Raw genomic sequence first — 25,085 nt, forward strand, 5'->3', positions numbered from 1 at the left:
AAATGCTGGCTATTAAACTTTATTTCAGGAATAAGCGTAATTCTGTGATATTTTACCATTCTTGTGATATTGAACATTTCTTTTCTTTTTTAAACTGACAAAATATATTTTTCTCTTACATAGTTACACATGCAACTTTTCATATATGCATATTAGGATTGATCTTCAACATATAATAATATTTAATAATCATATCATCACTGGAGATAATTATAAAAATCTTTATGAGTTACAGGTAAATTCCAGGTAAATTCCATAATAAAGGATCTATACTTACTGTACTAACATATAGCACACTGACTGCATGTGTGGCTATTTGTGTATGTGTGTGGCTTGCATACAGTAATATGTGCCTAATCCCTGTTCTTGTTCCAGCAGCTTCAGAGTCCCCTCTGGAGTTCAAAGCACTGGAGTGAAGAGGGATCAATGCAAGACATTTTTATTCAGCAGAACATAGTTATAAGAAAAGTCAATCAATGTCCATTGAAGAACTGTGAATATAAAAAAGAAAGAATAGCTCTGATAGTCAAATGAGGATATCATGAGATTACAACCATTGAAAAAGTACAGAAACACATGCAAACATTGGAACATATTATCCGGGGTTTAAAGGGGGGCAGAAGTGATGCAACTACAAGCACAGGTTAAGACTTGTATGACTGTTTTGCAAGCAGAAAAATGTGCAGATCTTGCATTCATAAGAAACAGAGAGATCCTTGCATCACGCTCTGCAATGTCCCAAAATACTTTATGGACAAGAACTTATGAATATCTATAATGAGTTCTTGATTCATGCAGCATTGCACAATATTTACACTTGACACAACACATCAACAGACATAATGTAGCAGGGGGGTGTGCACGACTGGTCCACCCCAGCAGAAGCCAATTAATGTCCTGTCTGGCACAGCACACCACATATCAGGGCATAAGCTTGTGGAAACTACACAATTCTAGAGCTGAGTCACTGTGCAATAATTGTGTAAGCCACTTCCCCCCATCTCAAACACCCCCACATCTCCTTACACATCCGAGTTGAGGCTTAGATTGGCCAGGCGTGGATCCGAGTTGATCTCGTACCTGTAGTGGTAGCCCTCCATGTGATCCCTGCATGCATCACGGATATTATAAATCCATCTCTTGATGCCCTTCCTGTTGAGGTAAAGGACTAGCAGAAATATAACCCCTATCAGGGCCAACACCATTCCCAGGAAGACATATGAGGTCTCCAGGACACCCTTCATGTCTCCAGAGTCTGCGCATTGCAGCTTCGTCTGGTCCAGCAGTATGAGAGTGGTACCTCTTAACTCTGTAGGCCCAAAACAGGTCATATTTGCTTTATCCACAACAAATTCAGATTTCTGTAGCCAAATCACCATGTCCTTTATATTGCAGTCACAAAACCATGTGTTTCCTGCCAGATGCATCTGAAGTTCAGCAAGCTGACTTAAGTCTGTTAATGTCCCATTGGGTATATTCTTCAGTGAATTATCCCTCAGGTCCAAAAAGTTCAGCACTTGACTTCTGAAAGTGACATTGTAAACTGAGACTATTGAGTTATGCCTCAAGTCCAAACTGGTGAGGTTAGGCAGGCTGGCTATGACATCTGGAATTAATATCAGGTCATTGTTGGATAGGTCGAGACGGGAAAGTTTAGGAACACTGTGCTTAAAGAGGTTGGATAACGTGTATGAGCCATTGTACAAAGATTGGCTCATGTTTAAGACCCGAAGTGTATTGTTCTCAGGAAATGCGTGTGAACTAAAATTCAGGATTCTGTTGTTGTTGAGGTCAAGTAAATGTAAATTTGGCAAGTTGTCAAAAACCCTAGCGTCCACTTGCTCTATTTGGTTTCCAGACAGATAAAGGGCTGTCAGTTGTTCTAGCAAAACTGGGAAGGAGTCCACTGTTAAATGGGATAAGTTGTTTCCAGTGAAAAAAAATGTGGTTGTGTTTTCTGGAAGACGCCGTGGAATGGACATTAAGTTCTGACTGACACATTTTACAGTTGTTGAATTGCAAACACATTTTTCAGGACAGTCCAGAGAGCTGACTGGGCCAGAGCAGCACAGCAAGAGCAGCACACACAGAGTAAAGAGGTTGTGGACATTTCTCCTTCTCATTAACAGCATTTTCGCAGGTATTTTTAAATGACAAATGAAGGTGACTGAAATCAGTCCACCGAATCCCACTGAAACACTGCCGAAACGGTGTAACACAACGCCCGAAAAAAAAACTTGAACAAAGAAGCTGTCCGAAAGGTACTTTTTTTTGTGCTCAGTTAAAATTCCTGGAGATCACCCACATCACATTCCTTCCACTTCAGGACTCTTCTCTTACGTAGTTATAGACTTGAGGCGAGAAAACAAAGGAAACTCGTGAATGAGCAGTTTACTGGGGGTCAAATTCACATACCCATGAGTATTTCTTTTCTTTGTCGACTTGTAGGTGACGGCGCTGCTGCTCTTTGTTCATCACTTCGCCCAAAAGTTCAATCTGCCTCTGTCCACTTCTCCCTCGCGCGGTCCAAACCAAAACACAAGAAAAAGACGAATTTACATCCAGACCGCGAGGTGTTCGGATTTTAAACGTTTGATGGCGTTGATGTATATCCACAGCCTTCTGACTTTCTCATTTCTCGTGTGGAGTATGTCTTCTTTTCGGATTTTCATGTCAGTGAGTGAGAGCTCGGCGCGGAGACTCTTCTCGACTTGGACTCGTCTTCGTCCTGAGACCTGGGCACAGACCACTCAGCGGACCGAACCATTTCAGCAGTGAGAGGGGGTAGCACTTATAAAACGGTGTGGACGCTCAGCACATGCTCGCGTTATGTTTCTGCTTTTATTTACATAAACAAAACTTAAAGCTTTGAAACCGTCTAAAACTACTGTAATATTATCACAGCTCTGAGGGAAGTAGTCTTAGATCCTGCAAAATTCTTTAGACTATTAAAAAAGTGTCCCTGATTGTGGTGTAGGCCTTACTTTAAAGACCCCCTTGTTTTGTTTTTAGTTTATTTTTTTATTTATGGGTATGTTAGAATGCTAGATATCTTCGAATACCTTAGGATTCTATTTTAAAACTCTAGTATACTAACTGCTCCAAAAAAAACAGATTAATACAGTCAGGGTTTCTTATAAACCTAATAAACCTGTGAACCAATCAAGCTGCATACAATCCATGGAGGAGTGAATGGGGATTAGAGGGGTGGAGTGGACTAATCACAGATTTTTGAATGAAGTGCAGAGATACATCTAAGCCATTTTTGGGGCATTAAGGGATTTTTTTTATTGATAGTATCTTCATATGATGTACTTTTTTGAGAATTAACTTAATTCCTGTTTCAATCTCATCATAAAAATATTTTTTATTCACTTATTTTATACATATTTTACAAATCACTGAAATAGTAACAATTACTGATATAAAAAAACGTGACCAGTTATTTATATCAAAGGTTAGAGACCATTTGTTACAAAAAACTGAAGAGAATATTTTAACTGTTTTGTAACATAAAATTGTACATATACATATGCATCACAATAAGATATGTAACATTATTTATAATAATAAATGTTGTGTTTTTCGTACATACCTCTGTTTATATTTGTGTAGAAAGGGTGACAGAAAAAACAGTGACTTTTTCTAACCCTTTAGTTTTGCCCAGACTGTGTCATTACACTCTGTTTATCTAATTTGGATAAGCATTGAAAACCAGTGTTTGCATAGAATATTAAACAGTATGTGTACAGAATGTTTAACCTTTTTTTTAAAGCCAGATTATAGCAAAAACCTATTTTATTATTAATATGTGGCAGTGATTTAAATTTTGTAAACCTTGTTGAACATGATGTAAAATATTCAAAAGACTGAAAATAGATGCTAATTTACATGTAACATAACCATCATTATAAAGGTTTCACCACCATACAGCCGTTACCATGTAGAAAATTCTCCTATGCACTGGTGATATCACATATTTATCTTCCAGGAAATGACAGCCAAAAAAGATTTTTATAGAGTAATATCTGTACCAGAGACTCAAGGTTCTACACAGATGCATTATGTTCTTGTTTACTTTAATATTTGCTTAAATTATTTATATCTGCGTGTGATTAAACTCAAATGATTATTTGATATAATTTTTTATTTGGTCAAAGCTAAAAATGCACTCTATATATTGCTTTGCATACATGGCTAGTGTATATCCAGTTTACAAGAATTTGCTATATGCATTATGTAATTTAATGTCAAATAAACTGGAACTATGCAGTAGAATGTATGTAAGTTGTTTGTAGGTCTATGGTATGAAAGCATTATTTTGAAGCTAAAGGATAGTGTTTTCTGCCCAGTAAACTGGTTCCTGCAACCCCATACTGCTGCTTCCCCCAGCTATTTATAAATCTAGCTCTGTTAGTATAGAGTGAGCTTCAGACTCCAGCTCTAACTACTGGTCATATTTAACCATGAAACTGCAGCTTATCATCATCAGTGAGTGTGCTATATTTATACTAACGTAATGATCTGACATACATAATTACCACGACCATAAATCAATACATATTCTTTCAGTGACTGATAAATATTTCATGCACATTTTTGTGTTGTTAACTGAAATTGTAAAAAAAAAAAAAAGTCTGAATAGTGGGTAGTTTCTCAGAAGTTATTAGTTATATCCAGGGGGGGGGGGTATCTAACAAAATTAGTATTTCAAAAATAATCAGAAAACTGCCACAGCTTGTGGTGCAATACAGTATACATCCACTAGTTTAAAGATGCTCATGCCAGGTTTCTTTCAAACATATAGGGATTTATATATAGGGAATTTACTCTAACACTGAATATTGAACAGCCTTTGTTCTTCAGGAAAAGGTTACTGAATGATAGAATATTCCTGTGAGAATCCGAGTGTATTGAGCCATAAGACACCAGTTCATCAATGCTTTATACCCTTCTAACCTACACTTGGTATTGAGCATGGGGCTTAATCCAGAGCCTCCCATTTTACTGGGAACAACTTTTAAGGACATGGTACCAGGTCTGTGTAATCAGTCAGTGCACACTGAACCAGTTTGAATTTGTATTAAGATCTGAGTCAAATTGCCAAGTGCCAATTTTAAAAGAAACTGTTTTAGTGCAGTTTAACCCTAACATCTCTCTCTAAATCCCCCACAGCAGACAGTGACGCACGAAAGAGGGACACCCATGTACTATCAGTGGCACACACATGGAGGAGAGGCCTTCCACAGATCAGAGCGCCTCTGGGGCCTTTCGGCTTTAGGCTACGTGTTCACTTTCTGCAGAGGTCACTTTAAAAGGACCTTTGCAGTCTTCCACGGGAGAGCTGCTAGTGTCTCTGTCCTGAACTTCGCCACAACACCGCGTTGGAATGCAGCCTAGAGCAACCCAGCGGTCAGACTGCTGGACCAATAAGAGGGGCCCTTGCTGAAGAACCCACAGCCAATCACAGCACGCCTTGCTACTACTGCTTCAGGACTCAGCTGGGTCCGTTTGCAGCTCTGCGAAAGATTTCTGAACGCGAGAACAAGGTTCTGAAAATGTCTCTGAGGGTTTTTTTCGCCGAGTCCGACTCCAACACTTCTTTCTTTTTCATCTAACGGCAGGTGAGAGCGAGCTTCGGGTTTTAACGGAGAGAAAGAGTGAGAACGGGAGCAGCTGGTTTTGGTGATGATGTCACCATATCTGAGCTAAACAAGCTCAGACTAACTATACTTTGAGGCTGAGATAAGCTTCTTATTCCATCTTCCCTTCTGCCTTAAACGCCAACGCAGCTGCATGTAAGTGTAAGGTTTGCAGATTACATGTAGCGTTGGACTTAAGGTGGAATGGAAACCAAGGGACGCAGCTGGACAGTCGAAAACTATGGGGGACACATTGAATCCCTTTAAGAGAAAACGCTAGCAGCTCCGGGGCCCTCCCCACCTCCTGTTTGGCCAAAAGCAGTAGATATATACTGACAATTTCTATCGAAAATCTAACTTTAACGCCCTCGGTGTACGGACAGTTTTAATAACACTGTTATGGTCAGCTAACCTGTAGTGTCTGGTTACAGCTGTTAGCTTGCTGCGTTTAAACTGCAGACCTAGTAATAAGCTGGCACATCATCGCTAATATTTACTAGTTTTGGGTCAAATATAGCCTATGTTTTCCGTCGAAACTATTAAATTAATCAGTCTACTGTGTTTTAACATGAAAAATATTGTGCTATTCGATGTGAGCCTGTGTTAGCCATGATAGCCATAGCTGTTATGTAAATGCTGTCCCAGACCATTATTCCTCCCCCACCAAACATTACTCGTAGCTATATGCGTTGCTGTAGGTAGCTTTATTCTGCCACCACCAAACCCAGATTGAACACTGGGATTGCCAGATGATCCATCGCTCCAAAAAAGACGTTTACACTACTGCTGGGGCTGCGTGTTTATGCTAGCTACATAACTCGACCATTGGCATTGTGCATAGTGATCCTAGGCTGGTGTGGAAACATACTTCTCGATGCTCACAGTGCAAAGCATGTAGATATAGTAGATGCTTTGCACTGGGAGATATTCTGGGGCTGGAAATGAACAGTCAATGGATTTCTTAATTGTTTATTAAGGTAGTAGGCAAGAATACACACAGAAAGTAGTTTAAGAGCAAAGATGCCACCCTTTAACAGTTCAGTCTATATTGCCTTTTTAGTATTTTACATATTTATTTGATTACTGAACTCTCATAATAATAGGAGAGCGATAAAAAAGTTCCAGCGAAATTTCCATCCATCCATTATCTGTAAGCGCTTATCCAGTTCAGGGTCACGGTGGGTCCAGAGCCTACCTGGAATCATTGGGTGCAAGGCGGGAATACACCATGGAGGGGGCACCAGTCCTTCACAGGGCAACACACACACACTCTCGCTTACAGACACTTTTGAGTCACCAATCAACCTACCAACGTGTGTTTTTGGACTGTGGGAGGAAACCCACGTGGACACAGGACACACACCAACTCCTCACAGACAGTCACCTGGAGCGGGAATCGAACCCACAACCTCCAGGCCCCAGGAGCTGTGTGACTGCGACACTACCTCCAGCGAAATTTACATGGTCAAAAGAAAAAAAACTATCCTTTGCTTATATGTATTTATGAGAATTTGAAAGCAGAGCAGCCTTGTTTACCCAGAAACTGCCAGCTGCATAGGCCAAAATGTTTGTATTTTGTTTATATATTTGGCCTTTTTTTTTAGAAATGGTTTTAGGCCAAATTCAAGACCCAATGAAAACCAAAATCTAATTATGTATGAAAGCCAAACTCCAAATGCAGAAATTAAAAAAGTTAAATGCAGAAAATTGGTAAACAACCCCATTTGTAAAACATAAATTACACATGACTGTACTGTCTCTTACAGATAACACTCTTTTAAATTCAGGGTGTTGGTTCTCAAATCTTTTGCCCCCACTTGGATACCTTAGCACTTTGGCTCAATTAACAACAACACCCTCCTGAAAGACCTCACCTTATGACATGAATGTGAATAGTGGGGTAGATTGCTGCAGGATAAGTAGGTGCACATATATAAATTAGTTGGTTATTGTGATTGCACTAAATAATGTAAGTTCACAATGACCTATTTTTGAAAGGTCTGTTTTACATCATAATGGATGTTTAACACAATGAGTTTTCACAGTTTATATTTATATATATATATATATATATATATAAAAAAGATTTTACCCTATGATATAAGGCTGTTTGTTTTTAGGGACATATGGAACATTGTGAATTAGTCATTTATGTTTTTTTTTTTTTTTTTTTTCTATTCAGGTACCATATACAATTATGGAGGCTTAAATGGAAACAGGCTTGGGGGGAAGGGGTCTTTCCCCTTAACTCCATGGACTGTTCAGAAGGACAATTTTGGGTGTGTTGTAAAATATCATTGCCTTTTGCACAAGTAGCTAAACTAGACAAAGTACAAGACAGATATTTTTTTGAAAACCTTGCATATATTTTTAAACTTTTGTACAGAAAAAATTGCCAAATATTTATAATTTTTGATGCCACGTGTAGTTCTTCCAGCATTGGATAGTGTGGGTCATATTGTTAATATGGTGGACTGAGATAAAGTTAATTTTTTTGTCCCAGGGTTGCTAGAGTGCAGTGGAATTTCAACACAAGCACAATTCTAGCACCCTGAACTCTGAAGAGAGTGCTTTTCTCAGTTCTATTTCTTGTTATTTAACTTTTTTTTTATATAATTTTTTTTTTTTGCTGTTACTTAAAGCTTTGTCCTGCAAAAAAAAAATACCTTTCATTTCAAGTCGTTATTTGTTTTTAGTATATCACTGAGATAAGGCGGGGTTTATCTGGTAATTGAGGGGAAACTATTGGCTAGTTGGGAAGATGAGTATCTTGATCCCAGAATGCACATCAAAATGCCATTCTCCGCGCCATGCGGAGGAGATTGTGGCTGCTCTAACTGGCGGCTCAGAAAAACAGCTGAAGGCTTTCCTATCAGCCCACTGCCACAACGCTTCTACTTTGAGGGATGAGTTTGGCCGCACGGCTCTCCATCTCGCTGCCTCACTTGGCAAACGGGACCTGTTGGAATGGCTTCTGGACAGCAAGAACGCTGACCTACTAGTGAAGGACAAGGAGTCAGGCTGGACAGCTATGCACAGGAGTGTCTATTATGGCCAAATCCACTGCCTCATGGCCCTCATAAAGGTGACTTAATTTATTGATTAAATGTTTATTTTCACCATTCATCCATCTGTCTGTCTATCCATGCAGTTTCATTCTGATAAGAAAAAAAAATCTGTACTTTATTTTTTATTATTTAATTATTCATTAAGAATAAATGTACTTATGGTATTTACAAAACAATCACAATTGCTCTTTATATTAAATGACTGGATAAAAAAGTCTCATATATTATAATAATTATAGAATTGTAATAATAATAATAATTGTAGAATTGTATATAATTTGGGTGTTGTAAAGATTGGCATGATCTGTGTATATATATATATATATATATATATATATATATATATAAATAAATAAAAAATTGTGAAATTCAAAAAGTAACAACACTAAAAAAGTAATCGATCAATGTAATTAAAATGATTAATAACCTTAATTAAAATATTGATTCATGGCCCTAGTAATTAGTACTTGAATGTATTTTTTGATGTTGTGTCTTGTGTGGGATACAGCGGGGTGGTTCACTGTCTACTCTGGATAAGGAGGGGCTTTCTGTTCTGGACTTAACAGTGAAAGACCGCCCAGCACATGTTGTGTTCCAAAGTTCTGGTAAGAAGTGTCATATATATAATTTCTTTTCCCCCTGAGTATGTGTCAGTTTGAATGAGATATCTATGTGACTTTAAATTATAATGTGTTTTTTTATGTTGAGTAACATGCATACACTGATAGTATATTTGGTTTATGTTTTATTTGTTTTTTTTTATGTTGTATAGTGTTAAATGTTTTAATAACTGTGTTCTTTAAGATCCTACAGAAGTGTATACCTGGGGGAATAATGCCAACTTTAGTCTTGGGCATGGAAACCAGGAAAGTAGACAAAATCCTGAGATTGTGGATATGTTTCCGAGAATTGGAGTGTGTGTGAAGCAGGTAACTTTGTAGATTAGAATCTTTTTGTTGTTATTTGAATACTATTGGAACGTTTGCTGTTTTAATCCTTTTTTCCCTTTCCTTAAAATAGAGTTGCATGCACTTGTTTTTTGCATTTAATCTGCTTGTACTTGGCATTAATTTCCCTGTGCCAACATGAAAATTCAGATGACTAGTGAGTCCTGCTACAGTTAGGATAGTCCGTGTGGTCATTTATACAGGATTTTACTTCAATTTGTCACTCATCTGTAAAAATGTTGCTCAAAATCATTAAATTAAAACATTATTCCTCGCTTCCAATAACAGTGTTTATCCATTTTATAGCCCTAACCAAGCACTCATTAACGATAACAGGAGTTAGGACTCATCTGCTTGTTCAAGCGTGGTTGGTAAAACATTGACAGGGCTAAGTGTAAATCTTTTGGGATAATGGTCTTCCATTCCTCCAGCTGGGTTCAGATCAAATGTCTCTTGAACTGTGCTGGAGGAATGGAAGACCTTTATCCCAAAAGATTTACACTACACAGAAGATTTGCAGACTGTTCCCTTGTCTGTTCTGCTGTCACATACTTGTGTTAAGTTATTGCTTATTTTGTCCATCATCTGTACATCTTACAACTTTTTCAAGGCCATGTATATATTCCATCGGAAGTAGCTTGCATTTAGGTATAAAGCTGTTTGAACTGTGCCCTATTGTTAAAAAAATCTTTTATGTCAATCAATACAGAGTATAAACACTGTAATTGTCTCCGCTGTATGGATGTAATCCAGTAAACATATATAATAGTTTATTTGCTTGAATTTTTTTTATGTTCTTTGTCTTATCCTGTCTTACTGTGCACTTCCGTTCAGTTATTTCCAGAAGACATATTAATTTCTGAAAGCCACTGGCCTGGCCAGTCCTGTCAATATTATTTTCATAATGGCCCTATAAAGGGGATCATGTTCCCCATACTTTCATCAGTCCTCACTTGCCCTGTATCTAGAGAGGCTACTGTGACCAGTAATACTGTTCTGCAGGTGCGCATAAGTTAAATATTAATTCCCAAAAACATGCTTGGATTCAATAAGCCCAGCTTGTGTGACGGAGTGAGTCTGTCAACTGTGCTTTTTGGCACATGCTTTACATGGGATGCTTTAGAGTACATCTTTCTTCTGTTTGCACTCGGGTGCAACTCTTGCATTAGTAATGATATTGGCTTTGGACTCGCCTTGCCACTTACTCCATGGCAAGGTTCAATGGAGACCTATAGTACCTGTGTCCTCAACCACAGCAGGTGAGCAGGACATCAGACATACAGAGAAACACCCTGTCCTCACAGAGTCCAGCAGGCCTGCCTAATAAACTGAAAAGTTTTTTTTTTTTTTTTTTACACACCCGCTTCATTGTTATACACAGCTTACCTGTAATATTATGACAGCCCTGGCTTCTACACTCACTGTATATTATCTCAACTCCACAGACCATACAAGAGCACTTTGTATTTCTATAATTACATACTGAAGTCCACCTTTTGCTCTGCATGCTTGGTCAGTGGTAATGAGAGTGGACAGTGAGTGTACAAACAAGGAGGTGATCATAATACATATACAATGTTATGAGTCTATGTGTTGCATTTAAAATTCAGAAGCCCTAGTGTCTGTATCATATTCAAAACTATAAATGTTTTGTCTGTATTTGTACTGTTCGGTGCACAGTGTAATGTCCATATCTGACAACATGTACTAACATAATAGTTCTGTCTGAAAGAACGTAGTGTCAGTCCCCACACCTACCCTAACCCCATTTTAGTAAGACTACATATCCTTGCCTGTTGCTTATATAAAATCTTTATTTTCTTCTTTTTGTTTTTTTAATGCAGATGTAAATTAGTATTTTGTGTAAATTTGGCACATCTTGTACATGAAATAATGATGATAGTGTATTTTCCCAAATAAATAGAAAGGTATCTGCAATAATCTTTATGTATGAATGTCATTGCAGGTGGTTTTGTGCAAGTTCCACACTGTTTTCCTTACTCAGAAAGGACAAGTGTACACCTGTGGACATGGCCAAGGAGGACGTCTTGGTCATGGTGATGAACAGACATATTTGGTGAGATCTTGTTACTTCATTCTTTGTTTTAGTGCTCAATGTAATGTCAGTTTTTGTTCTAAGTTTGCTTGTGTATATTTCAGATTCCACGAGTCGTAGAGGGTCTGCTTCCCTATTACTGCACGCAGGTTGCTGCCGCGAGAGATCACACAGTGGTACTGACCGTACATGGTTCCGTCTACACTTTTGGGCTCAACACGTTCCACCAGCTGGGACTGACACCTCCTCCTGCTGCCAGTCATGTGCCAAAACAGGTTACACATACTTACATAAGACATGCTTGTGGTTTTTAATATAGTTTGAAAGAATGAACGATCCTAAACCTTATATCTACTTTTGTAAATACAGGTGACTGCTAAGTCTGTGAAAGGGAGGGGTGTGATAGGTGTTGCTGCTGGAAGGTTTCATACTGTGATGTGGACCAGGGATGCAGTCTACACTGTGGGTCTGAATGGTGGACAGCTAGGTAAGATACAGATGAAGGCCAGTATGCATTTTATATATGTGGTTAAAGGTTATGTTTAGTTTTTATAGAATTATTTTATATATTAACCATTATGTTTGCATTTCATATTTGTTATACAATGGCTTGGCATTAATGTTTTGTATATAATTATTTTATTATTTATTTATTGTTTAGTAATTTTCAGTTTCAAACTTTAGCATGTTTAGCGTTTGAAATCGGACTGTCCATGTAATAAAGCTGTAATAAAAATTGTATTTTACATGTCCGCAGGCTACCTGCTGGACCCAAATGGAGAGAAGTGTGTTACTGTGCCACGACAAGTGTCTGCTCTGTATCACAAGGATGTGACCATTGCCATGGTAGCAGCCAGTAATGGAGGCACTGTGTGTTTGACAGAGAAAAGAGACATCTACTTGCTTGCAGATTATCAGTGCAAAAAGCTAGCCTCCAGGTGAGCATGGTCATACACAACCAAATTACACAAGAGGGGTTGCGCCTGTATGAGAATTGTATTTATTGGAACTCGACCAGCAACATTGTAAAGCACTCAAAGTAAAAAAAAAAAAAAAAAAAAGCTAATTGACTGTTACGTCATGTATTGTCCCTATAAATATGTGGGTCTCTTTTTTCTTCTCCTCAGTAGCAGCTTTAGTAACTGTAGTAAATTATTTCAGGCAGTTGAATATCAAGAAAGTTCTTGTCAGTGGAGGCAGTTTGGATCATCGTGTTGAGCCCCAGCTCCTAAATGAAAGTGGAGGAGAGAAGATAACTGTCCTCGCTCTGGATGAAGCTGGGAGGGTGAATGATTTTTATTTTTAAAAATCAGTTTACCTGTCAGTTTTATAAGTAGTTGGTTAGCTTTTAGATCATAAACTAGTCATTCCTTCAAAATGATTCATCACTTATTAATATCTTAACCTTTAATGTTGTGAGTAGCTGAAAGCATGCATGCAAAGGTTGTGCTTAAAAAGATAATCTCAAACAACCCCCCCCCCTATATTTCTTAGGTGTTCTGCTGGCGCTCTTTTGGCATTTCAGTGAGACTGTGTAGGTGGGCCTATGGACGACAAGTCTTCATGTCAGACATTGCTCTTGGCAAGAGTAAAATGATGTTTGTCACACAGGAGGGTGAAGCATTTAGTGGCCAATGGCTTGTTGAACACAAGAATGTTGCTGACAAAAAAGGTAACATTTAATCCTGAATATGTTTAGCTTTTTCATTAAAAATATATTTACAGGCAAAATAAGTCCTCTTCACGTATTTCTTGAAATAAGCCCAATATATTCCTTTCGTATATAAACAAGCAAAATGGCAGTAAATACTTTAAATATTACAAATAATAATGTTGTTATAGTAATTGAACCACATTATGTAATAATATATTTTGACTATATGTAAGATAATTAATTCCCGTGTAATATATTTAAATACAAAATTCCTCAAAGTAAATCATTGTTGTGTGTCAGGTGTTTGTGCAGATGTGTGTGGCCAGTCTGAGCCCGGAAGTGTGTATGATCGAATTCGTCTCGAAAAACTCCCTTATATCCACCGAGCTGTCAGCATTACTATGGACTCAAGGGGCCGTAATTTTGGGGTGTTACAGTCTGATCCTAAAACCAGGTAATTAAATCTAAAGTATAATGTAGTTCATGATAATGCCATATAGATTTGCACTATTACATGTCTCTTTCAGTTTCATTGCCACAGGAATATAAATTATCCATTCAGTCTGTCTTTACAAACATAAAGATGTCTTTAAAAAACCTAAAGTGCTCAGTGAATTCATGAATGTATTGTAATAGGATCCAAATGTTACAAAAATCAGTCTGTGACCTTCATACTCTATGATCACCTGTGAGATGTATTATTGAAAATTTGAAGCAGGAATGCTGAGGCACACAATGCATAAGTTCCCTAATCTCTGCTGACTAAGTACATGCAGAGTTCCAAAGCCCCCCTCACTTTAAAATCAGCACAAAAACTGTGTGCTAGGAACTTCATTGCATGGGTTCCCTTACATCAGCAAGCACAATACCGTCAAATATAGTGGTGTGGTTTATGTCTTGTGGAAATGTCTTCTGTGCAGTGATGGATCATGATTCTCTATCGGGCAGTCTGTTGGATGAGTCTGGATTTGGAGAACACCAGAAAAAGCTTACCTGCTTTACTTAACTGTGTCAACTGTGAAGTTTGGTGGGGGGAGAGATAATGCTACAGGGTTGTTTTTCAGAGGTTGACCTAGGCCCTATAGTTCTAGTGGAGAGAAATCAAAACGTCACAACATACCAAGACATTTTGGACAATGGTATGCTTTGAACCATGTGGGAGTAGTTTGGGGAAGGCTCTGTTCTGTTCCAGCATAACAAAGCAAGGTCTGTAAAGGCATAGTAGGGTGAGTTTAGTTGAAGAGCTTGACAGGCCCTCAGAGCCCTGACCCTCCACCTCATTAAATACCTTTTAAAATGAACTAGAAGACAGATTTCTAGCCAGCTACTCTTATCTAACATTAGTGTCTGATCTCACGAAAAGTCCTACAGACACACAAAATCTTGTAGAAAGTCTTCTCAGAATAGTTGAAGCTGTAAAGCTCCAAAGGAGGGACAAAATTGCATATTAATATTTATGGGTTTAAAATGGGATGTCATAAAATGTCCCGTAGGTGTCCCCATTGCTTTTGTCCATATGGTATAGTCAGACAGTCAGATTAATAGTGTCTGGTCACACCCATACTGGAGTCTCATATTAGCCTATTAATATGGTAAGATTTGGCCTGCTTTTACGAAGTTCAAATATTCACTGACCTCTCCTCTCTCTGCACAGCCTGTATGAAGTACCTGCTGTTTCAACCTCCTCATTCCACCAGGATTTACAGCGGCTCCTGGATGAAGCTGACGAAACCGACAGCATCCACGACGTGACTCTTCAGGCTGGTGACCGCACCTTTCCCGCTCACAAGTACATCCTATCAATGTATTCAGAATTTTTCCGCAAGCAATTTGTCCCAGAAGCTGTGCAGGAAGATAATGGAGACTCGGACTCTGACGTGGAAGTCAGGAGGAGCGTTGATGCTGTGGGCTGTGACCTCCTGGTCTTGGAGAGTATCTCTCCTGAAATGCTGGAGCATGTTTTGCGCTTCATCTATACAGGCTCCTGTGAAATGCTAGTGCATGGGGCTAAGCCGGCCAGGCCACGTCTCAGCCCACATCCTGAGCAAAAGCAGCAGGGGCTGATCCACAGCCTGGAGGAACTTAAACTTGGTGGCCGCTCTGCCCTGGATGTTTATCGCTCCCTGCCTCTTTCAGCTCCTGAAAAGGGAGATAAACCAAAGAGCAGGAATAGGAAGAAGAAGACCATGAAGAATGTCCCACCTCCTGTACCAACTACTAATCCTGTGAAGATTCTTCAAGGAGTAGCCAAGAAACTGGGAATGAGATGTCTCACTGCAAGGTGAGTTGATGTCTGTATTTGTTCAAAACCATGCACATTTAGATTCAAAGCACCTCTAGAATTAATTTGTAACTCACTTATTCACTTTTATTTGTAGTTGTACACATGTGAACAAAATTGATGCTACCCATCAGTTACTGAAAGAAAAACCCACAATGGTCACAGAAATAATTTGAATCTGACAAAAGTAATAATAAATTCTATGAAAATGAACAGATAAAAATCAGACATTGAATTTGAACCGTGGTTCAACAGAATTATTTTTAAAAATAAACTCATTAAACAGACCGGGACAGAAATAATGGTACCCCTGAGAATAATGTGACCAAAGAGACATGTTAAATCAAGATGTGTCCACTATTTAGCATCTCAGGTGTCTACAATCTTGTAATCAGTCAGTGGGCTACAGGTAGTCACTGTGCTGTTGGGTGACATGGTGTGTACCACACTCAACATGGACCAGAGGAAACGAAGGAAAGAGTTGTCTCAGGAGATTAGAAAGAAAATTATAGACAAGCATGTTAAAGGTTAAGGTTATAAGACCATCGCCAAGCAGCTTGATGTTCCTGTGACTACACTTGCACATATTATTCTGAAATTTAAGATCCATGGGACTGTAGCCAACCTTCCTGGATGTGCCCGCAGGAGGAAAATTGATGACAAATCAAAGAGACAGATAATAGGAATGGTAACAAAAGAGCCCAGAAAAACTTCTAAAGAGATTAAAGGTGAATTTCAAGCTCAAGGAACATCAGTGTCAGATCGCACCATCCGTTGTTATTTGGGCCAAGGTGGACTTCATGGGAGATGACCAAGGAGCACACCATTGTTGAAAACAAATCATAAAAAAGCCAGACAGGAGTTTGTCAAACTACATGTTGACAAGCCCCAAAGCTTTTGGGAGAATGTCCTATGGACAGATAAGACATAAATGGAACTTTTTGCCAAGGTACATCAGCTCTATGTTCACAGACGGAAAAATGAAGCATGTCAAGAAAAGAACACTGTCCCTACTGAGAAACATGGAGGCTCTGTTATGTTCTGGGGCTGCTTTGCTGTGTCTGGCACAGGGTGCCTTGAATCTGTGCAGGGTACAATGAAGGGATTCTAAATAGAAATGTGTTGCCCAGTGTCAGAAAGCTTGGTCTCAGTCGCAGGTCATGGGTCTTGCAACAGGATAATGACCCAAAACGCACAGCTAAACCCCCCCCGAGAATTGCTAAGAGGAAAACATTGGACTATTCTGAAGTGGCCTTCTATGAGCCCTGACCTAAATCCTATTGAGCATCTTTCGAAGGAGCTGACACATGCGGTTCTGGAAAAGGCACCCTTCAAACCTGAGACAACTGGAGCTGTTTGCTCATGAGAAGTGGGCCAAAACACCTGCTGAGACGTGCAGAAGTCTCAGTGACAGTTACAGGAATCATTTGATTGCAATGATTGCCTCAAAGGTTGCGCAACAAAATATTAAGTTCCATCATTTCTGTCTAGGCCTGTTTCATGAGTTTATATTTTTAAAAAGAATGCTGTTGAAGGGTGGTTGAAAAGCAATGTCTGACTTTCATTGGTTGATTTTCATAGAAATAACTTGAATCTGACAAAATGAACAATGAATAAAAATGCTGTGACCATTGTGGGTTTTTCTTTCATTAACCGAGGGGTACCAACAGTTTTTTCCAAGTGTGTATGGAATAATAATAGTAATAACAACAAAGCTGTAATTGTTATTCCCCAGGCTTGATGGAGTGAAGTTCGAGGGGCTCAGTGGGACGATCAATGTTGTGCAAAGTAAGACTGGTAACAAACCAGTCAAATTTTTCCAAAAGAAATTGTAAGTAATGCAGAGCTTTTGTAACATTTAATGTAATGTATAATTTATTTTTAAAAATGTGATTCTGTTTTGGAGTATCATCATTATTATTATTATTTTTAATACTTTTTCAGTCCCACCCTCTGTGATGTCACCCTGAGATCTGAAGATGGGAAAGAGTTCCCTTGTCACAAATGTGTTTTGTGTGCCAGACTCGGTGAGCAGTAAATACTTTTTGCAAAGTTTTATAATTGCATTATTGAAGTTTACACAATTTAACAGAAAAATGACCAATTAGACCACCCCAAAAAATATTATTTCAAAAGAAGTCAACCATGTAGTGCAGTAATCTTTATGCAATGTAGAGCATGAGCATTAGTGATGGCCTGAATGCATAAGAGACATTTAAGTGCCTGGACCCTCTTCAGGTACTAAAACATGTGTTGATTTTAGAGAAATCTCCAGGTGTTTACATGTCTAACATGTATTTGTAACACTGGCCCTACATGTTCACTGCAAGTCTTACTTTTCCGTCTTCTCACAAAACAAAATTCCATGATTAACTACATTTCTCATATTTGTTTTCCAGAGTATTTCAACAGCATGTTGGGCAGTTCCTGGCTAGAGGTATGAACGTCAGTTGAAGACATTTATTATAATCAAAGTTACACTTATTCTCTTGCACTTGTGGTTTCTACCACTTGAAGCTTGTATCAGAGTGGTATGTAGTGCTTTTTCATGCACTTAATAATACAATCCTCATCAGCTTTCTGCAGTTATCTGATTATTCAAGTGGTTATGTAAACAGTGTACTCCAATTTCAGAGATCAAAGTAAGGAGTGGAAATTAGGTTGAGAGCTCAGTAATTTTAGCTCAGCAATCTGATTTCTCAATACAGGTATATTTATACCCCAATTTTATTCAGATTTCTCAGTTTGTACATGCGTATGATCTTAACTGGACAGATCAGAGTGTAGAACTGTTCTGAATTTTCAGATACATAATGGTGAGAACTTCAAAATATAAGTTCCACTCACGCCTACCCTTCCTTACAGCGACCATGCATCCAGCAGCTCTGTCTGTAATGGAGGGGGACATGCTGCCTCGAAGAACAGACCCTATTAAAAAAAAAAGCTTGTCTCAGCAGTATAGAGAAAGCATTGAGAAGAGCAGCACTGCATAATAGTAGAAATACAAAAAAAGAAATCCATTTGCAATCTTTGTGATACGATTTGTTGCAAAGCAGAAATCAGATTATTTCCAGACGCATGTAAACTCAGAGGTTTCCTATTATGTGATTACCCCAGTGCATGTAAACGCATTGATCACATTACTCACAAAATCTGATTGTGTACTATTTCGATTAAGTGCATGTTAATGCATTCATGGACATGTTCTGCCCTCTTCAGTCCACCTGCAGTACTGCACTGAACATGCCCACTACTGGCATGGTCTTGCAGGTCCTACTGGAATATATCTACACAGATGACTCTCGTGCTATCAGAGGTATTATTCCCTGCTGTCTTTGCTGAGATCACACATCCCTCATAATAATCTTGCATCTTGGGTGTACTCTATGAATCTTACACTTTTGTGTCTCTTGCAGAATGTCAGAGTGTGGAGTTTGTATGTAATGTGCTGATGGTTGCAGATCAGCTACTCATCACTCGGCTGAAGGAGATCTGTGAAGTTGGCATTGCTGGGAACCGTGAGTTGTGCCCACCCATTATTTTACTGTATGCCTTACTTACAGGATGGACACATTTGTGTATATCATGCTTTTGTATTTGTGTAGTGACTCTGAAGAACGCTGCAGAGCTGCTGGAGTTTGCTGTGATGTACAATGCTGATCAGCTGAAGCTGTCATGCCTGCAGTTTATTGGTCTCAACATGGCTGCCATGCTGGAGTCCAAGTGAGTTTTAATTACACTGTTCATCTTAAATAGTCTCTTTATATCTGTATTGCAGGGAAACAATATAACTTTATTAAATGTTTTCATAAGCCTCTAGTAGTAAAAATGATTTGTTGAATGAACCTTGGCATACCTTGTGCTATTTTGGATGATGTTCTGACATGCCATGAAAAATTATTAAACCCTTATTTATCCCAGGGCCCTGGAGAATTTGAGTGATGATATGTTATTTGAGCTGTCCAAAGCATATAGGAAAATGGTGAGTTCATAGCCAAATAGCTCAATTCTTTATTTCGCTCAGGATTTTGCTGAGCTTCTTAAACCATGTTGAATTTCTTCAGATTCCGGCCATGCAGAGACGACATATCGCCCCATATCTCAATGCCCCTGATCTCAGTGCCTATGAAGACATGAGCTGGGATTCAACCACCAACTGCAAAAACTACTATGAAAAAGAGCAGTCTAGCAAGTATGTCAGTCACAATTCACTATATTTGTCTTTTGGTGCACACCAGACTCTATAAAAGAGAATATAAGAAAGATATATATCTCTTTCTTTCTTTTTTGGTTCAGCGATACGCTCTTGAAGAAGGCCAAGTTGAAAGCAAAGAAGAAACCACGGAGACGCTCTGATAGTTCTGGAGGGTACAAGCTATCTGATGTTATCCAGAATTCTCCCACTAATATCATCCAGAAACCACCTCCTTCAGGTGAGCCTGCTTTAATAACATTTAAAGGAAAAACAACAGTGCAGTTGTTGGTGTTGGCTCTGTTTGTGGGATCTGTGGCGACTGCAAATTTATTTTGTCAAACCAATCTATACAATGTCTATACTGTCTGTACTACGAGGTACCCTTACTTATAATCTTATAAACTGACCATTAGTGGTGAACAAGGCTTTTAAACTTACAGGTTTGATTATGTCGGGGAAAGCTTGCTCAGTGGAGTCACTTCATGAGCTGATCACATCTGATTCTGAGGGCAGTTATACAGGGTTTGGCAGTCCTCGTGACCTTCAATCACCTGTCTTTCAGGTAAGAGCCCAGAGTAATTGTATAATGCAAAATTACAATAAGTAAAGGTTGCACTAATTATTATTATTATTTTTAATACCTATTGCTAATAAAATATGCATTTGTAATTTCAGGAAGAGAAATCAGGACATCTAGACTGGAAAACGCCTCCCAGCACTCCAACTTTAAGAAATAAACCTGTGCCTACTAAGTGTTTCACTCCTGAAAACATCCTGAAGGTTAAGTCCAGGTAAGAAGAGGGCTCAACTTCCTCAAACTTGGCTGTGTGTTAAACACTAAATATATGATTACATGTATTAAATTAACCCTACGTCTGTCTTGTTCTGTGTTCAGTCCTTCATGCTCAGCACCTGTTTTGGACCTCAGATCCATCATGGAAATGGAGGCCAATGCTCAGAACCTTGGAGCCACTCCAAAAAGTCCTGGCTCGTAAGGGTTGCTATATAATATATTTAAGTATTGTTTAATTTGTTGCAGAATGCTGATTGTAAAAAGATTTTAGAATTTACACTTTTGAATGGAACGTAAAATGTTGCCCTCCATATATTTATAGCACACTTGTTTGTTTTGACTGACAGATCTGGAAGCAACAGTAAGTCTTCAGCAACCCCCACTAAATTGTCTCAAAAGCAAAGGAAGATGATGGTCATGGCTACCAGAGAGAGCAGTGTGGAAGGACCATCTGCTAAATCACTCCCTCTGGCTATTCCAGTAAAACCTGCAAGAACCTGGTGTGTACCTATCCCCTAAACGATTTTCCATTCTCTCTGCATTATTTTACACAATCACAGTTTTGAGAAATCTGTACGTGTATTTGCTTGGCCAGGGCTACTCCGATTCAGTCCCCTCCGTCATCACTTTCCTTCCGGGATGTATTGATGGAGGAGGAGCAACGAAGTAAACCATCTGTGGCTGCTGTTGTGGCTGCTGGAAGTCCAGCAGGCCCTGGAAGCTCAGTTGTCTTTGCCAAAAAAGTGGCCTTTAAGTGTGCTAAGGCCAACAACACTGAGAAACCTGCAGGGTGAGACACTGTTCAATCTTATATACACAGACATGCTAGGATTTTTATTTGTGATTTTTTTTTTTTCTGTTTTCCTCTAGGTGGCACTGTTGCATTTGTGTGTAGGTTTATTTGTAGCTTGCATTAATAGACTTCGTTTTAGTTCAAGTGGCAATCAGTGGACTGATTAATATTCGTTCAAACATTTAAGTGTGTTCTTCAACTTTTTTTTGCACATTGGATCTGGGGGTGTGTGATGGATGAATGTTATTTTTCATGCTCTCTCATGGCCAGGATACTCAATCTTGTAGGATGGTTTTCCTAGTTTGTGCCAGCACTGATATGGTCCTCAATTTCTGGCCAGAGTAGGACGACTTCTCTGTCTGTTCCCTGTTGGAGCAAGCTACAGCACTAGTCTAAATAATATTGCCTTCTACTTCACCATGGCATTTTGTTTGTGATCATTATCTCAGTTGATACGGGCAGACCTAATGTCACAACTAATCTTTCACTTTGCTCTGTGAATTTGAGTACATCCTGAGTGGGAGTAGGCCAAGGACACAGCAGTTGGTTTATATATATATATATATATATATATCAGTGCTCATTCTGCCTCAGGAAAAGACTGATATTTAACGTCCAGCAGAAGACCTGCATGCTTGGACTAGAGCACACAGGCTTATCCAGCTCTCAGAACTCAATGATAGTGTTGTGTTGGGTACATGGCCTGTTGGTGTGCTTGCTTCTGTCATTTAATAAATTGTTTGGGAATTCTCACTTTGCACTGCATAAAAGTTTTGCCTTAAAATTACAGTTTGAAAATCATCGCTATAATGACCTGTATTCAGGTCACTGTCATTGCCACTCAGGGCTCATCACTGCAGGAACTGCACTATGTAACTTTGAGGGAAGAGCAGGAAACCACCCACTCTGTTCCTATTGCTATCAGTACAGTGCTCTCAAAATGAATTAAGCTCGTGAATCTTACGTAGTGTTTTTATTTTAGCTTCTCTTTTCTATAATATTACTCAATATTTGCAACAAGCCGTAAACAACAACAATATGTAAAATCTCACTTTTGATTAAATCAACTTTAAATTTTTCCATTAGGCCATGGCTTCTTGGGCCAGTGGGCAGCCCTCCCTCTGCTGCTGCACAGACCTTTGCATCCATTGTGGAGGAGGAGAAGCAACAAGAAGCTGCCCTCATTCGCTGTCGAGAGAAGCCTCTGGCATTGATACAGGTAAATTTGTGTTTTTGAGTAATGCTTTATTTAAAGTGTGAAACAAGAGGGAGGAATGCTTATGATCCATTACTTGCTTTATTTTTATATTGAAAATATAGCAATGACAACGTTTACCTCGTGGTCAGTGATTAACTGATCCAGTGCCATTCCTTTGATTAAACATAGTTGTGTTTGTATCTTCTGTTGTAGATTGAGGAGCGAGCAATTCAGGACTTGCAGCTTCACTACAGAACCTTGAACAACCCAGAGGAGTTCATTTTGGTAGAGAGGTCACCACAAGTCCCTATTGCCACACCAAAGTGGAAAAAACACTCACATTAGCATAACTGCAACAAAGTCATAACACTTCAATATATTTTGTGGGCTCCGCTGTGTTAGTGTTAACTCGTAGCTAAATCTCTCTTGGTTGTGGAAATTAGTTCATCAGTATCTTGGCTTTATGCTCTTGTTGGGCATTCTGATGCTGCTTTTTATTTATCATATAAATTAATTTTTAAGAGATTTACAATGAAGGATTGAAAGTTTGAATCATGGCAAGAGTTTTGTATCTGCCCCAATTCAGAAAGGAAAAAGTCATTGTCAGTGATCTAACATGCAGAGTAGAGTATTTGCCAAAGATTTTCATTTTATGAAAGAGCCTTTTACCTAGTTACCTGGTGTATGACATAAGAGAATTGAGTGGTCTAGTACATGGGTGTATGAGAAAGCACTAAGCACATGTCTACATGGAAAAATATGGGTCTATACTGGAAATATGAGATTGTAAACTAAGCCTTCTTTAGTTTTAGTTAATGCTGATTTATGGGGTTTTTTTCCTCCCCCCTCCTGTTGTCTTGGCTAAGGTCAAAACTTGTTGTTAATTTACATTTCCGCTCATCTCGCAAATGCTTAACAGCAGACCTATGAACTGCTATGCACAAGTGCACAATCCCATGAAATGTTGACTAGTAACTTTTTGTTTCAGACGGGGAGAAGGATTTTATTTGAAAGATCAGTTTGAAAATGGCATGCAATAAAGAACTTGTGTGCATCAATTCTGGTTTCTTTTGTTCCATTGGGCAATGGTTTAATTTAGGGACTCCACACTGCAAGTGTCATTTAAACAAACTCGCCCATAGTTACAGAATTTCAGACCATTCCATATTGAAAAATACACTGAGACAATGCTCAACCAATTTGGATTTGCAGGAATGCTGTATAATCTATCTTACTAAAATGGTGTTCCCCAAACCACCTAAATTGTAACCAATTTAAAGTTAAAAAGCCGGGCGGCGTATTAATGCTAATGGGCACTTTTCACACAGATGGCTTCTATATAAATTATTCTCCAAGCAAGATCTTTGCCCATTTCAGTATTTTAGGTGCAAAATGAAACAAAAGCCCTGAATAATTGTGCAGCTAAGAACTTGTATAATTGAGGAATAGCCAATGGTTCAGTTTGTGTTTTTAGTCTGCAAATCTTTATGTATTTTTTTTCATTGGCGTAGGAACCGCGGGGGATAGTGGGACGTTTAACCTGCAAAATTGGATACAGCTGCATTTGTCCCCCCAAAGATTATACAGATGAGAGAAAAAATATGCTTTATTTTGGCAAACTTTTTTTATTTTGAACGTGCGCCACCGAGGCTAACGCGTTTTGGCGGCAAATCAGAGAAGGTGGGCCTGCTGTTGGCCTTCTTTAAGGCGCCTGTTCAAACGTAGCGCTGCTCTAATCATCGGCTTCATAGCCTTCGATTCTACGTCAGAGTCTGGTTTATAAAGTGAGTTTTTACCAGCTCCGGGCTTGAGGTCAGTAACGAGAGCACAACAGATAACTGTAATTAGCCCTCACAGTTATGAAAGCGGCTTGTATAGGGAAAGCGCGAGGATTTGAGAGTTGGTGAACGTTAGTATTATCTGTTTCGAGGCTGTGAGAAAGCGCTCTAAACAGGCAGCAAGTTAAGGTTAGTCGCTAGTGATGTGTCGGTCGCGAACGAACCGGTTCAAAGAGCCGGCTCTTGTAAGTGAACGATGAGAGCCGGTTCCCGTCTAAGACCGAGCCATTTTTTCCAAGGCTTGTCCTTCAACCAATCAGAGAACAAGCAAGCTCCAACCCTCCGAGCTGAGACACTTGGTTTTTCTGAATGCCAATCTGCCTTCCAAAAAATAGTTGAAGAAAATGTTAAATCAGTTAAATGTTTGTTGACAGTTGTGGTTGTTTTAATCACTACCGTTGAATGCTGCTGTTGTGCACTTTGCAGAGTATTTGTTTATTTTATTTCCCAGAAATGGATGATTGTTTAATTTAATAAGCTATTTTGTAATACCTACCTTTTGGGTTCCATTGGCTGTATTTCAGAGTTTACAAGTGGTTTTTTTATTAAGGTGTTTAAATAAAAATCCAGTTATTTATACAATTGAATGTGTGAGTGCAATCAGTGAGTTATTACAAGAC

General features: G+C 38.9%; 2 protein-coding genes across 2 annotated transcripts; one reads left to right on the forward strand and one right to left on the reverse strand.

Moving 5' to 3' along the window:
• Positions 1 to 423: 423 nt before the first annotated feature.
• tpbg (trophoblast glycoprotein) lies at positions 424 to 2,768 on the reverse strand. Its single transcript, XM_066682235.1, has one exon. It carries the CDS (start codon positions 2,130 to 2,132, stop codon positions 1,023 to 1,025), a length of 1,110 nt encoding a protein of 369 aa, XP_066538332.1. The 5' UTR covers positions 2,133 to 2,768; the 3' UTR covers positions 424 to 1,022.
• A 2,616-nt stretch (positions 2,769 to 5,384) lies between these two features.
• ibtk (inhibitor of Bruton agammaglobulinemia tyrosine kinase) lies at positions 5,385 to 25,029 on the forward strand. Its single transcript, XM_066682901.1, has 28 exons — positions 5,385 to 5,624; positions 7,825 to 8,727; positions 9,219 to 9,315; positions 9,515 to 9,639; positions 11,624 to 11,734; positions 11,818 to 11,988; positions 12,083 to 12,200; positions 12,471 to 12,651; positions 12,875 to 12,998; positions 13,208 to 13,385; positions 13,668 to 13,821; positions 15,022 to 15,648; positions 17,384 to 17,479; positions 17,593 to 17,675; positions 18,048 to 18,085; positions 18,868 to 18,964; positions 19,065 to 19,166; positions 19,254 to 19,371; positions 19,570 to 19,630; positions 19,713 to 19,840; positions 19,945 to 20,081; positions 20,284 to 20,405; positions 20,519 to 20,634; positions 20,739 to 20,834; positions 20,984 to 21,136; positions 21,232 to 21,426; positions 22,516 to 22,648; positions 22,841 to 25,029. Exons 2-28 carry the CDS (start codon positions 8,404 to 8,406, stop codon positions 22,970 to 22,972), a joined length of 4,017 nt encoding a protein of 1,338 aa, XP_066538998.1. The 5' UTR covers positions 5,385 to 5,624; positions 7,825 to 8,403; the 3' UTR covers positions 22,973 to 25,029.
• Positions 25,030 to 25,085: the final 56 nt, after the last annotated feature.

The sequence above is a fragment of the Hoplias malabaricus genome, chromosome 10 (genome assembly GCF_029633855.1).
Source record: "Hoplias malabaricus isolate fHopMal1 chromosome 10, fHopMal1.hap1, whole genome shotgun sequence".
NCBI classification, from domain to species: Eukaryota; Metazoa; Chordata; class Actinopteri; order Characiformes; family Erythrinidae; genus Hoplias; species Hoplias malabaricus.